Below are 14,947 nucleotides of genomic sequence, written 5' to 3' on the forward strand. Positions count from 1 at the left end.
ATGGAACAGTGTTTGAACATTATATTTTAATTAATTCAATTTATATTTAATTAATTCAATTTATATGCCGCCCCTCTCTGAAGACTCAAGGCGGCTTTTTATATGTGTACCCAAGAAATATTCTTTCCTATCATTTTGAGATAACAGAGTAGTTTCATGCTGGGTCTTGGGTACTCCAGTTAGAAGAATGGTCAGAATTTCACAGTATCTTACACGGAAAAGTAAAATCTGAAATATATAAGCAAACATTTAAAAGTATAACATATGTTGCTAAAGTGCTGACAGATTGAAATTTCCTTTAACATATATAGTTATTTACTGGGCACATATGTGCCCAATTCAGCAGAACTCTTAATAATAAGGATAATTACATTGCTGAAAGATGTTACATGCTTGGTATTATGTTGCAGCTTTCAACCAATATTTTTTTTAAATATAGGCCAAAGCAGTGGCTGCAGAATCAAATTCAACCTTCTTTAACATAAGTGCTGCAAGTCTGACATCAAAATATGTGAGTAGCAATATTATATTCTGGCTGTGGTTAACAAATCATCTTAGGAAGTTTTCAAAAAAATAATAAATGGAGCGGTATTTTCACCAGATTCCAGTACATTGGAAATAATATTTATCTGTTTCTAAACTATTCTAATTTTGCATCTACATCCGTATCTAATTTTATTCCACTGGAATACATAAAACTTCAAAGCTGTAATATAAAAGATCTTAGAAAGACATATCTGCATTAATTGGCAGCAACAGATTTTTATATTATATGTGTTACGTTAACATTTCAGTTTAGTGTTTCTTTCAAGACAGAAGCAAAAAAGCTCCTCCAATACAGTATGATTGTATGATTCTATATTTTCCTTTGTTATTAGCTTGGAGTAATAAGTATATATTAATCTTGTAAAAACCCATTTCCTTTTAAAACCTTTTCCATTCCACATTCTTTGGGGTAGCCTGCTTGGGGGGGGGGGAAGCTTTTTATGTGTGCCTGGCTTGTAGAGGGAGATAGAGATGAAAACTTTGATGAACTTTTAAAAATTAATTTAATTATAATATAGTAAATATTGTAACACAGATTTAATGTCACACAGTCATAGAATAGATGAAGTTAGTCGTGTTTTAGTATCCACTGATAATATGCCAGTTGTGAAGCATATGATTCAATCAATTTGAAGTAGGTACCTTCTTTGTTTTTTTCCCTTAGGTTGGTGAAGGAGAGAAACTAGTCCGTGCACTTTTTGCAGTAGCTAGAGAACTTCAGCCTTCTATCATTTTTATTGGTAAAATTTCATGTATCTGACTAGTTAAAATTTTGATTTAAATTTAAAGCATAAACCTTCTAAAAATAGTCTTTTAATTGAGAATAACATATTATTCATTATCCATTTTATTATATTGAGTTGTATTGCCGAAATAATACGTTCTTAAACCACAGTTTTAAATTTATTTTATACCAGTTATAACAAGTACTGATAATCCCTACTGGAGAACAGGAATTTTTTCTTTTTTTAAAAAAAGCAAAATTTTCCCCAATCAATGACCTTGACAGGTACTTGTTAACTTTCTTAACCAATGTATGGAAATAGATTCCCATTACCTTCTCTTTTTTTCTAAACTTCTTGGTCTAGCCTCCTATCCTAAGATTTCCTGTTGGGTCTCCTAGTCAGGTACTAACTAGATCTGATTGCTTAGATTTTTAAGATAAGCCATATTTGGCTAAGTGCTTTGCAGATAGTATATTAATAACCTGGACCAGAAATTTTAATTGTCATTCCTAAAAATGTTGATAATTTACTTAAGAGCTCTTGAGAAATATATGCTATTTAGAATATAGAGGGTTGCATTTTTACAACAATTTTACACTGTATTAAAGTATATATTTAATATTGATTGTATAATTTCTGCTATGTATTCAAAATGGACAGTGATTAATATATATGTATATATGCATGGGTATAGGTATATATAGGTCTTTGGTTATTCAGGTTTTCTCCTGTGTAAAATTGGAAGTGTCTTGGCGACGTTTCGATGAAGTCTCATTACTTTATTTCGTAATGCAACTGAAAAGGTGAAACTAATATATGAGATATATTCATTACATGCAAAGCGAGATAGTTCAAGCCTTGATTTGTCATATTTGGATGATTATGGCTTACAGCTCATGAAAACCCCAAATTCACAATCTCAGAAAATTAGAATATTACATGAAATCAATAAAACAAGGATTGTACATAGAACAATATTGGACCTCTGAAAAGTATAAGAATGCATATGTACTTAGTACTTGGTTTGGGCCCCTTTTGCATCAATTACTGCCTCAATGCGGCATGGCATGGATGCTATCAGCCTGTGGCACTGCTGAGGTGTTATGGAAGGCCAGGATGCTTCAATAGCGGCCTTCAGCTCTTCTGCATTGTTTGGTCTCATCTCTCATCTTTCTCTTGGCAATGCCCCATAGATTCTCTATGGGGTTCAGGTCAGGCGAGTTTGCTGGCCAATCAAGCACAGTAATCCCATGGTCATTGAACCAGGTTTTGGTACTTTTGGCAGTGTGGGCAGGTGCCAAGTCCTGCTGGAAAATGAAGTCAGCATCCCCATAAAGCTCGTCTTCGGAAGGAAGCATGAAGTGCTCCAAAATCTCCTGGTAGACGGCTGCATTGACCCTGGACTTAATGAAGCAACACCAGCAGATGACATGGCTCCCCAAATCAACAGAGACTGTGGAAACTTCACACTGGACTTCAAGCATCTTGCAGTGTGTGCCTCTCCATTCTTCCTCCAGACTCTGGGTCCTTGTTTTCCAAATGAGATGCAAAAGTTGCTCTCATCAGAAAAGAGGACTTTGGACCACTGAGCAACAGACCAGTTCTTTTTATCTTTAGCCCAGGTAAGACGCTTCTGACGTTGTTTGTTGTTCAGGAGCGGCTTGACAAGAGAAATATGACATTTGGAGCCGATGTCCAGGAGCCGTCTGTGTGTGGTGGCTCTTAATGCAGTGACTCCAGCCTCAGTCCACTCCTTGTGAAAGTCCCCAACACTTTTGAATGGCCTTTTCGTGACAATCCTCTCCAGGCTGCATCATCCCTGCTGCTTGTGCACCTTTTTCTTCCACACTTTTCCCTTCCACATAACTTTCTATTAATGTGCTTTGATACAGCACTTTGGGAACATCCAACTTCTTTTGCAATTACCTTTTGAGGCTTTCCCTCCTTATGGAGGGTGTCAGTGATGGTTTTCTGCACAACTGTCAGGTCAGCAGACTTTCCTATGATTGTGATTCCTACTGAACCAGACTGAGAGACCATTTAAAGGCTCAGGAACCCTTTGCAGGTGTTATGTCTTAATTAGCTGATTAGAGTGGGACACTTTGAGCCTAGAATATTGAACCTTTTCACAATATTCTAATTTTCTGAGATTGTGAATTTGTGGTTTTCATGAGCTGTAAGCCATAATCATCCAAATTATGACAAATCAAGGCTTGAACTATCTCGTTTTGCATGTAATGAGTCTATCTCATATATTAATTTCACCTTTTAAGTTGCATTACTGAAATAAATGAACTTTTGCACAATATTCTAATTTTTTGAGTTTCACCTGTAATATAGCATGTATACATATGTGTGTAATGTATGGGTAAGGGTAGATATATACTTTCTTTTGAGCAGGCAACAGAATTTCATTTTTAATGTATGACAGTGTGCTCACAGTAAAAAATGACAATAAAGGTTATCTTTACGTTTTAGATGAAGTGGATAGTTTATTATGTGAAAGAAGAGAAGGTGAACATGATGCTAGCCGACGTTTAAAAACAGAATTCTTAATAGAGTTTGATGGCGTAAGTATTAAACGTTGAACAGTATTACAGTGCTGAGTGTTAGTGGCAGTTATATAGCATTTTTTGACTCTAAAGATTAAACTTTCTATTATTGATTTTTTTAAAAAACAAAACAGTAGAGATTTTTCTAGTAAAAGATGAACTGTTACTGTTCTTTGCCATCCCACCCCCCCTTTTACTAAGCTTCAAGTATTTTTCAGTGTGCTTGCTGCTAGGTTCAAGACCACCAAATCCAATGAAATTATTTACGTGTTTATAATGTACTATACAGTGAAATACAGTATTTATACATGAGAGCAAAGTGGTGTGTTTTGCCAAGTGTCAGGGCAGTGATCAGGCACCCAGACAATTGGTTCTTTTGGATCTAGAAACAATATATACACCAGTGAATAAAATGACTTTAAGCTTTATTGTTACCTCAAGTCAAAAGCATACAATAACAAGCATGATAATACCCCAATCTTTTACAAGTTGCCAGGAGCTCCTTAATAACAACAGCAGAAATACCACAAGGGTGGCCAGTTTCCTCAGTACCCAATGTTAGGTTCAATGCAGAGGCTCACAACAAACAACATTCCTGTCAACAGTCCGACTGCATTAAACAGCAAAGGAACCTCCTGGGACATTTTTTCTCCAAGGGTATAACTTTACCGAAAAGCCATATGGGAACAGAAGTAGAAAAGCTAGTTCTCATGTTTTCACACGCAAATATTATAGGAAAACTTTTCTTTTCCCTCCCTGGACCTCCCATTGTCCACCAAGCAGTTGCACTTGCAATCCCAGTTGGGGTTTGAGTCTGTCTCACGCTTCCAGACAGCACACTTACATTCCCTCCCACCTCCCGTTACTGTTATCTGGTTGCGAGCAGGGTTGCTTAGCGAGGCAACCATGACAAACCCCAGGTTTTTATCAAGACCTAGCATCATGACTGTTATTTGTCAGGAGACTGCAAGACCTCCCCTTGACTTGGTGGTTTATGACTCTCAGTGTATGAAAAGCTTTGAGGCTACCTGAAGATTCCCGTCGCCCTTTCTCCTTTCTTCAGTAAACAAGAAATAAAAACTTCTAGACTTTTCCTAATAATAAGGATATAATTATAATATGTCATTAAACTCCTCAAAATAATAATGGTTTCTGCATTGCCATTAATATGGTATTGTGCAAACAGTTTGTTCCCAGTTACAAGAATATATATTTTATTATAGTGTGATGTTTTCTTTTCTGATTCTATCTGAATTTGCTTTCTGGGGAAAAAAGGTACAGTCTTCAGGAGAAGATCGCATTTTAGTAATGGGAGCAACTAACAGGCCACAGGAGCTTGATGATGCTGTACTCAGGTATTTTAACTCATGCATAATTAATTAGGAATATATAATATAAATTTAGCTTTTATGCTATTCTTGAACACTAATTTGATACGCCATGAGGAAAGAGTATATTTATTTTGGTAAAAAAAAAAAATGGACAATAAATATTTTCCTCGATGATATATTTACTGGAAATATTATTGGAATGAATTGTTGGAAATATTTTGTAACTATATTTTTGATACAAATCAACAATTTATCTTCATTTTGTTACTGAAGACAGGTTGAATACACTAAAAATGAAATATAAATTTCTATTCACTGAAAATGGAGAGATCTTTCTGGCCAAATGCCATTGTGTTTCAAAACTTCTCTCAGTTCAGGAAAATTTAGTTTTCCTATATATTTTGGAATATTTATTGCTTTTTCAAGGATACTGTAGAAACGTACTGGTTGCCAAGTGCCAAATGCAATCATGTGATATGGGGGGAGCGGGGGGGGCACCAGCTGTTGGAACTTCAAATCCAGGTCAGAGGTAAGATTTTTGGGAGAGTCTGTTGTAACTTTGGATGGTTGCTAAGCAACTGGTCATACTACCTGTATGTATTGAAAGTTATTCTGGTATCTATTTTTGCATTGTTTCTGTTTTTATGGCAAACTTGAAAAAGCAACACATTTTCTAAAATGCATTGGGCCTGAATTTAAATTTTATTAATGACACTTGTGATTTCTTCTTCCTTCCATTGTTCATGTCACCTCTTCTTTCACTGTTAAATTCTAATCAGTAAAGTCACTGAGGTATATATTTTAAATAGTTTAGTAAGATGTCATTTTTATACAATTATTAATTTATTTAAAAATAAATAATAAAAATAATTAAGTTAGCAAATTAAATTGGCACATTCATACAGAATTGGAACTTAGACCTACAAAATAAATGCCTACAAAATAAGTAAAATTAAGTGAAAAATGCAGCTGCTTTGATGTTGAATTGAGATTTTTCAATTTCTATTTGTTTCCTGTTTTTTTTTATTTCCCTTTTCTTTCTTTGCCTGTATTCCACTTTCTCAAGCCCAGTGTATCTTTCTTCCTCATAATAATCTCTTCTACAATTCCCACTTCTCAAAGCCAGCTGGGCTGATAAGAAAGTGTGATCTTGAAATTCTAATATTAACTGCTAGCAATAAACATAGGGCCAATTTTAAATTTTAGAGTTAAAAAAATCATTTTTGCTAACTACAATCCTGGTTTGAAAACTTTATTATATTTTCAATATTTTTTATTATATCTGGAATCTTAAGTAGCTCTTTTTATACTTTCTTCTATACTTTCTATTTCTTTTTCAGACGATTCACCAAAAGAGTATATGTATCATTGCCCAATGAAGAGGTATGTAGATTATGGCGATATTTTAAAGAAAGAATGTCTCCTATTCAATTCTTGGATGCAAATTAATAATACAAAAATTGGTTTGTTCATGTTTAATTATAGGATGGATTCTTCTATCACAAGGTCTAGGATTTCTGTAGTGATATTCTTTTCCTTTTCTTTTCCTTCTTTTTAATTATTTCCTTTGTCAATTATTCCCTTTGCTCATTTCCATAATCTAAATTTTCTTTAACTTTTTGATTATTTTCCTATGAAGTAGTGACAATTTGAACCTAAATTATAATTACCATTAACATCAGAATTAACCTAAATGTGGATGGAAGTTTAATTGTCACTATATCAGTTATGAGTATGCCTTATTTGTAAAAGGGTTACATGAAGAGAATTCATCTTTCTGCTTCAAGTTTACTTATTTTTCATTTATCTGGAAATCTAAGCTTTCACTTTTATGCGAAAGAAAACTGGCATTATAGATTGAATAGAAGAATGCTGAACTCTTGCAGTTTGCTGTGTTTCTATTAAGCCATTAGCATTTTGCTAATATCTGTATAATAGCAAGACATAGAAGCATAAAGATATTTTTAAAATATACTTCTACCCCATATGATTTCAAACTTAATCCTCTGTGTTGCCTTTGCAAAGTGAAAATCATTCTGCGCAATTTTCAGATGTATAGTGCCTTTGCTTGATTATTTAAACAAAGGTGAGATTGCAAATAGAGAATGTTATATTTTGCAGACTCGACTGCTTTTACTAAAAAATCTCTTGAGCAAACAAGGAAATCCATTAACCCAAAAGGAATTGGCACAGTTAGCTAGGTGAGTAAATTCTAACTTACTGCTAAACCTAGGTGGATTGTGCCTAGAGCCTAGTTATATTTGCAGCTGTTGCTCGTAAGAAGAAATGCTAAATGTAATGGCTCTGAGTAATGGCATAGTCACGTTTCTCTTCCTCACTGTTTATAAAGAAAAGATATCAGCACTTCATCTCTCATCAAATATAGTATGCTGACATCTTAAATGATAAGACTACAATTTAATATCATTAATATTAGAACATTAAATATTGAAAAGTCTTTCTGAACTATGGACCTAATTATTTTATCCAAAATTTATCCAAAACTCTAGTTTACTCATTTGTATTGTACTGCTTTATAATAAAGAATGTAACTTTGTTAGTTTTCTGTAGAGAATATAAATTTTTGAAATTGTGTCTCTTCTAAAGAATGACAGATGGATATTCAGGTAGCGACTTAACAGCATTGGCAAAAGATGCAGCGTTGGGCCCTATACGAGGTAAGCACGATTTTAACTTTCAATTAAATGCATCTGTAAGGTGCCTCTAAAAAGTGCTCAGATATGCGGCTTTGGTTAAGCTAAGATCCAAAGAAATAGTTTAATTTGCTCAAGTCCTTGCTATAGCTAGTAGCATTTTAAAATAATTTCAATAATTGGAATTAACTAGCTAACATTGGTTGTAATGGTACTTTGTAAATTAGATACATGTATACATATATACATAGGTGTACACACACACACAGTGTTCATTAGGAATGTAGTTTAGCACCGAGACAGTATATAACAGAATTTGCAACTAATCCAATAAGGACAGGATAACAGTAAAACATAATCAAACTAAACATTGAAACCTAATGAAAAAAAGAGTAAAGGTTTCCCCTTTCCAGTCATGTTCAACTCTAGGGATGATGCTTATCTCTGTTTCTTAGTCAAGGGAACCAGCACTGTGCGAAGACATTTTCCATGGTCATATGGCTAGCATGTCTATACACCAAGACACACGGAAGACTGTTACCTTCCCACCATAGTGGTGAGAAGTGGTGCCTATTTATCTATTCATATTTCCATCTTTTCGAATTTCTAGTTGGGTAGGAGCTGGGGCAATTAATGTGACAGTAAGGTAAAAGAAATAATAAAGTGAAGTCTAAAAAGCTATAGTAACTAAATGATAAAAAGATTGAGTATAAAAAGACAAGGTACAAGCTTAAACAAATTTAGTGTATCAGATTGTTAAATCTAAAATAGTTGAAATATTTTCTTTTTGTTTTATAATAGATAATATTAGCAAATATCTATTATCAACAGATAATAGACATAATAGATAATTATCTATTAATTATCTATTAACAACAATCCTCTTTGGAGTCTATAGCAATGTATCAGAATTTGAAAATAAAGATTTAACTTTTTTTCTTTTTATGGGTTCTTTTAAAATGGTAGTGAGAATGGAAAGTTTTGGGAAGTAAGTTCCTTCTTCAACTTGTAAAAGCTCCCCAAATCTTTGAAAGCCTAATACAGATAGTCCTCAATTTACAACCATTTGTTTAGTGACCATTTGAAGTTACAACGGCACTGAAAAAAGTGACTTGTGACCAATTCTCACTTACAACTGTTGCAGCATTCCCATGGTCATATGACCATGATCTGCCTAGAGCCTTATCTACAAGATGAAGAAACATGAATTTAAACATCTGGTTTAAATCAGCTTTACTGCCAGAATTCAGAGTTGTCATGCTTCAGATATTTAAGCTTTCTGATAGGATATATTGATTTGAAACTAATTAATTATGTTTCTTTTAATTTACAGAATTAAAACCTGAGCAGGTGAAGAACATGTCTGCTAGTGAGGTATGTGCTTTGCTAACTTCAACAATTCAATCATTTTTACTATTTTGTATTTTTATTGTTTTCAGAGCACAACTGAAAATTCAAAATGAAATGAATTATTTGGATACTCTTTTGAGAGTAGAACACCTGCATTTAATTTACAAGAGTACTAAGTTGTCAAGTTGGTCTATATAATATCAAAAAAATCCAATACTACTAAAAAGCAACTAAATACCCCTAAATATGTCATAGAAATAATTCCTCTAAGTAGATAATTACTAACCATAATTTTATATTTGAGAACACAAATGCAACTAAAAAATAGGCAACACTTCAGAAAAAAGGCTAGATGTATAGACACTTATACAGCACTGTAGTGTAAAAAATACTATTCCATGAGTACAACATAGATTTTTCTATTCCATCCTGCAACCTTTAGTATGCTCTGGAAAGTTCTGTTTCCCCAGCTCAATGTTGAAACTTCTCCCTTTCCTATTATGGCACCATGTTAGTAGATTCTTTGTCCTCTAAATTTCCAGAGACATGACAAATGCACAGACTAAGACTGAAATAGGGAGCAGAGAGATCAGAGTATGTTGTTGCCTTAAGCACTTTGTATTTTAAGTCATTTTAGCAGGCTAGAAATTGGGGGGGGGGGGGGAGAATGATCTGAAATGATTTGCTGAAATTGATTCACATACTTTAGTGCCATCTAGTGGAATCAACATAGTAATACTTATCCAAGTTGAATTACTTTTGGTCTGCTTCTCAATGCTGATAGTCTCATGTTAATAAAGAAAACTTGTTTTAGAAAACAAGTTTTAAACCCAATAATATGTGATACTGTTTTATCAATTTTATTTTTATTATACAAAATACAAAAAGAAAAGAAAATAGAAAATTAAGGGAGAGAAAGGGAACGGGAAAAAGGGGGTGTGAAACACAAGGGAGAAGACAAAAAGAAAGAAAAGGGAGCATTGACTTCCAACTCTTCCTAGCACAGTATAAGATAAACACACTCCAACCTCAACTTTTTACTTTTACACATTAATATATAACTAGCCATTTCTATAACACCAAATCTTTCTAATCAACAAAACTTCCTGGGAACATGGCTAACTGAATGCACGCACGGGGAGTGATCTCTGAATAATATGTGATACTCAAGTATGTTTTTTCTTTCCTTTTAGATGAGGAATATTCGGCTGTCAGATTTCAATGAGTCTTTGAAGAAAATAAAATGCAGTCTTAGCCCTCAAACCTTAGAAGCTTACATTCGCTGGAACAAAGCCTTTGGAGACACTACAGTTTGATCAACAACTTTATCAAAGAAGGGGAGATTGTTGTCAGCAAGGGACAGCTGATTCAAACTAATGCTGAATGTTTACAAGACATCAGTAGTATCTGCACTTAAAGGCAAGACTGATTTGTATAGTTGATGATGAGCTCCCTAAACTTTAATACCAGGATTTATACCCAACAAACCATGAGAGCACAGTAAAATGGGGAAGAGAATTCTACCAATGAATGATAGGAAAAATATACTTTGTGTACTTTTTTTGTATTTTCTAAACGTTGCTCATGATATTTACTTTTATTGTGTTTTTCTTAATCACTAAGCCTTGCTTTCAGTTTCTTGTGTATTGATAATGTGCCAAATTAAAAATAAACCCATATGCATAAGAATATTATTTTGAAAAGTCCACAATACAAAGCATTTACATAGTCTGTTCTTTCTCTTTGTGAAGTCCCACAGTCAATATATTAGTACAACCAATTGGTAAACCAAATGGCTTAAAGTTTTTTTTTTTCCTGCAGGAGTTTTCCATTGCATTTATAAATATCCATAGTAGGATCTTGTTTTTGTATCAGTCAAAGTATGAAATAGTATTAATTTAAATCAACAGAGTTTCTCTTCAGTGCTAGTTTTTGTGACCACAATGACCAAAAGCCAGAATGTTCCATTCTGGTGATTTTCTAAGATATGCAAGTGATCATAGCTGTAATTGTTAAATTGGTCTTTTATATCTACCATATGTTTCAGTTTATAGTTACGCAACCATTTTTAAAATTTTTTATTAAATTACTTGTAATATAATGGCCTTTTAATATTAAAGGAACAGATGGATTTACTTCTCTGTCTAATATGATTGGTGTTTACAAAATGAATAATTTATTCAATTGTATGTTTGCTATAATAGAAAGGGTATGAAGTAGATAAATGAATAAAGATTAATTCATTTTTTAAAATTTAGTAGTTGTGCAAAAGGATAGAAAAACAGGGACAGAAGAGTAACATTTCTATTAAAATATTATTGGTTTCTGAAAGCTACTTTTGAAAGCTACTTTTGAACTTGAAGCAGGATTTCATGAAGTTTATTTAAATTTTATTTGACAATACATACTATTTGCAAATCAACAATACTAATCTTAAGATAAGATTTTCACACTTCTAGAGATTTCTTCAGATGCTATCTTATAGAATAAATTATGCCTTATGTGCAAAGGCAAATCTAAAAAATAATACATTGTTCTATTAACAGCTGTTATTAAATCTTTGTATGAGTTATTAAACTATCACAGCTTTACTGAAAATACAATAAAACTATGTTACTTGGCTCTTACAGTTTGATTGAATAGGGCAAGTATTTTACTATCTGAAACTGATTAATTGTGATTTATCTTTGAGAATTTGGAAAGGTTAGATTTCATACTATTGTGGATACCCTTTAATATTCTTCTCCTCCGATTTTATTTGCTTACACGTAAAGTGTGTTTGTGGGTATGTACAGATGCATGTCTCCAACTTCAACAAATATTTGTAAGATGTATCTATTATGGAATAAATTTAAAGCCTCTTTTCCTGTTTTATTTTTGAAATAATTTCAAGACCATATTGATGCATCTGAATACAGAAATACTGCATAGTATTAACACTCTTGCTAAAGGTAAATGATAAAGATGTTTGTTACACAGTAAAAGGACATTTCCAAAAAACTGATGACACTAGCTACTCTGCTATTTCAGCTCTTCATACTGGTACAGTATACAATAAAGTGATTATACAGTCTTATTTAAAGTTGTATTAATTTTAATCCTTGAACAACTTACGGTATACTTGTCTAAAGCTTCCTGATCATGTGACCCTTTATTCTAAAATTGGATAATCTAATCCAAGGACATTGAACCTTTTTATTTTTTCCTTGATGTACTAAATGGTTGCCTGAAGTCTCAATTAGAATGGTCATAATTGTCATTTTAAATCTACAAATACATCAGACTTCAAAACCTAATAATCAAAATTACTGTCTATAGAGATTCTCAATCATCCAGGTCATGGTTGTCCCAAAGGTGCTTTTTTGAAAAGGCAATTGAACTTTTTTTTCTTTGAAAATGTTTAACTTCTCATCCAAGGCTTTAAGTAAAGGCTGCAATAATCTGCCTTATTTTAATTTAATTTTAATTTAATTTAATTTCTGAATTATGCTTGCAATCAGAGTCTGATTGATTAAAGCAAAAATTTACTCAGGCAAGTAATATTTTATGCTATTTGAATTAGTATTCTAGGTGATTTAGATATATAAAAACAGAATTAAAACTGCCAAATCAATTGGCTTAATTCCTTTTTAAGCAAGTGTTAGAAGTATTTCAGATGCTTGCTTAAACAGATTCTAGAGATCCTAGTGTATTCTCTGTATTATAGCTTACTTCATAAGAATTCAAATGGCTGAATTTTGAATTCAAGTGGTTGAATTTTTAGCTTCATGTATATTATATTTGGTAAAGGCAGTGCTACCTTTCTTATTAAGCATTTTTGGGAGGGGGAACATCTGAAATCTCAGTTATGTGTAAGTATTTAGCAAATTTTGAAATATGGTGGGACGCTACAGACTGTTTGCTTTTATGCAATTAATATTGCTTTGAAATAAAGATAACACTTAATACATTTTCATTCAAGCCATAATCGAGCAATGATTGTAATCATGCCTTATTTCAATTCTCTTTAATAGAAATATATGTGAGAAACATAGTTATTTGCCTCATACCATTTTAATAATACTTCTGTATTTTCTAGAAAATAGTGTACTAGGCTCCTCCAGGTTTTTTTAATGTGCTAGCATTAATGAGAATCTGATGAAGGCTCCAAATTCATTCCAAGATGGATGTAGGATTTATTTGTTCAATGAGTAGCATAAACTGTTACCATGCCTGTTTTCAGTTATCAAGCAACCACCATAATCTACCCCATAGCAGTTGGATTTTTAACCGATGTTCGTTTACTGTATCATCCGGGCTGTTCTGTAACACATCTTGGATGTCCAGTGAACAGACATCCTAGACAATTTAAAATTTTGTTTTCAAAATTCTTCTAAAAAAGGCTTTATGCTATTTACATGGGGAAAAACAGAGGAAAACACTTCTATCCATACATACAAGTTCCTGAAAGTCCTAACAGGCATCTGTTACCTTTCTGTAAAGAATGTTCTTCTCAATTAGTTATCTCATTTAATAAAAACTTGACATGTAAATAAGTTATTTTAAATCAAAGGTGCTACTAAAATTAGGATTTTTTTATTGAACAGATTTTCAGATATGAAGAGACAACTTTGAACTCGTTTTGAGAAAGTTCTCATATTCTAGCTATTGAAATTAGGTATCACAATATGAAATATTATTAGGAAAATGTGTATAAATATGAAAAATGTTCATGTAAAATTAGATTGACAAACTTATTTGTTGCAGTTTGTCTTAATACTCAGTTTTATTCTATGTTGAGTTCCTGCAAATCTCTTGCCTACAGTATTACTTTTTGCTGTTAATATTTCTCATATCATAAGATAATGACTGTTGTGGGATATTTCCATTTGCTATCTCTGAAATAAGACTAGAAATCTAACTATTTAAATTCTAATTTACTGTGTTGAAACAGACAATTTCCTCTGCTGTTATTTTCTAAATAAAAATGTGGAAACAGTAATTTGACTATTCAATATTTTTGAAGTATGTTAAAATGGATTGTGAGATGTTGGTTTCATTCTTTTTTTTAATTACACTCAAAATATATGAAATATAACATACCTCTACCTTGATATCTTAATTATCCTATAAACTATGCCACAAGACAACTTTCACAATAATACAATTTTGCATGACTGTTACTTGGGGCATCAGAATATTAGTCACTAGTTCTGTAACTAAAGTAAAAAAAAATAAGATATTTATACTATAGAGTTAAAATGTGAATAAAAAGCTTTTGGAAAAAGTTGTTTTCAATTGCTTTCTGGTACTGGTTGGGCACTCTTATTTGGATAGCATCAGACTGAGAATACTACATTATATAAAAAGAAAAGTAAACTTTCCTGCTTTTAAGAACTAGGAAAACCAGCTGTTAGAAAGTAAGTCCTATTGAAGGACAGATTACATTAACACGATGAATGTATTTGTGTACTGTTGTACACAAACAGTATTTTCAGTCCGCTTATACAAAACAAAGCTGAAACAATATGCTTTAAAACGTGTCTTGAATACTTTTCAAAGGCTTGCAAAATAGAGGTGTTTTCATTCAAGGGTTCTTAGAACTATTAATCAGAAGTCATTCAAGTCTACATTTTGTTAATGTGATGCACAATCTCACCTGATACTGAACTATAGGACTGGAAGGGACCTTGGAAATCTAGTCCAACCTCCTATTCAAAGCAGAAGTCTTTATACCATAACCGGACAAATGGTGGTCCGGTGTTTTCTTGGAAAAACTCCGGGAGGCATTGCTGTTCCATTGATCAATC

The 14,947-nt window shown here is 32.7% G+C and overlaps 1 protein-coding gene across 6 annotated transcripts in view; it reads left to right on the plus strand.

Moving 5' to 3' along the window:
• Positions 1 to 14,139, plus strand: part of SPAST (spastin) — a 46,902-nt gene extending 32,763 nt beyond the window's left edge. For all 6 annotated transcript variants that reach the window (XM_034428187.3, XM_034428189.3, XM_034428191.3 and 3 more), the window contains 9 exons: positions 440 to 511; positions 1,211 to 1,286; positions 3,750 to 3,841; positions 5,099 to 5,178; positions 6,495 to 6,537; positions 7,276 to 7,355; positions 7,762 to 7,832; positions 9,142 to 9,182; positions 10,352 to 14,139. In XM_034428187.3, the coding sequence (XP_034284078.1) occupies positions 440 to 511; positions 1,211 to 1,286; positions 3,750 to 3,841; positions 5,099 to 5,178; positions 6,495 to 6,537; positions 7,276 to 7,355; positions 7,762 to 7,832; positions 9,142 to 9,182; positions 10,352 to 10,474 (678 nt within the window). In that variant the 3' untranslated portion in view covers positions 10,475 to 14,139. The remainder of the gene's footprint in view (positions 1 to 439; positions 512 to 1,210; positions 1,287 to 3,749; positions 3,842 to 5,098; positions 5,179 to 6,494; positions 6,538 to 7,275; positions 7,356 to 7,761; positions 7,833 to 9,141; positions 9,183 to 10,351) is intronic.
• The last annotated feature ends 808 nt before the right edge of the window (positions 14,140 to 14,947 follow it).

Source organism: Pantherophis guttatus, chromosome 1 (genome assembly GCF_059756535.1).
Source record: "Pantherophis guttatus breed Tessera chromosome 1, ASM5975653v1, whole genome shotgun sequence".
Taxonomy (NCBI): Eukaryota; Metazoa; Chordata; class Lepidosauria; order Squamata; family Colubridae; genus Pantherophis; species Pantherophis guttatus.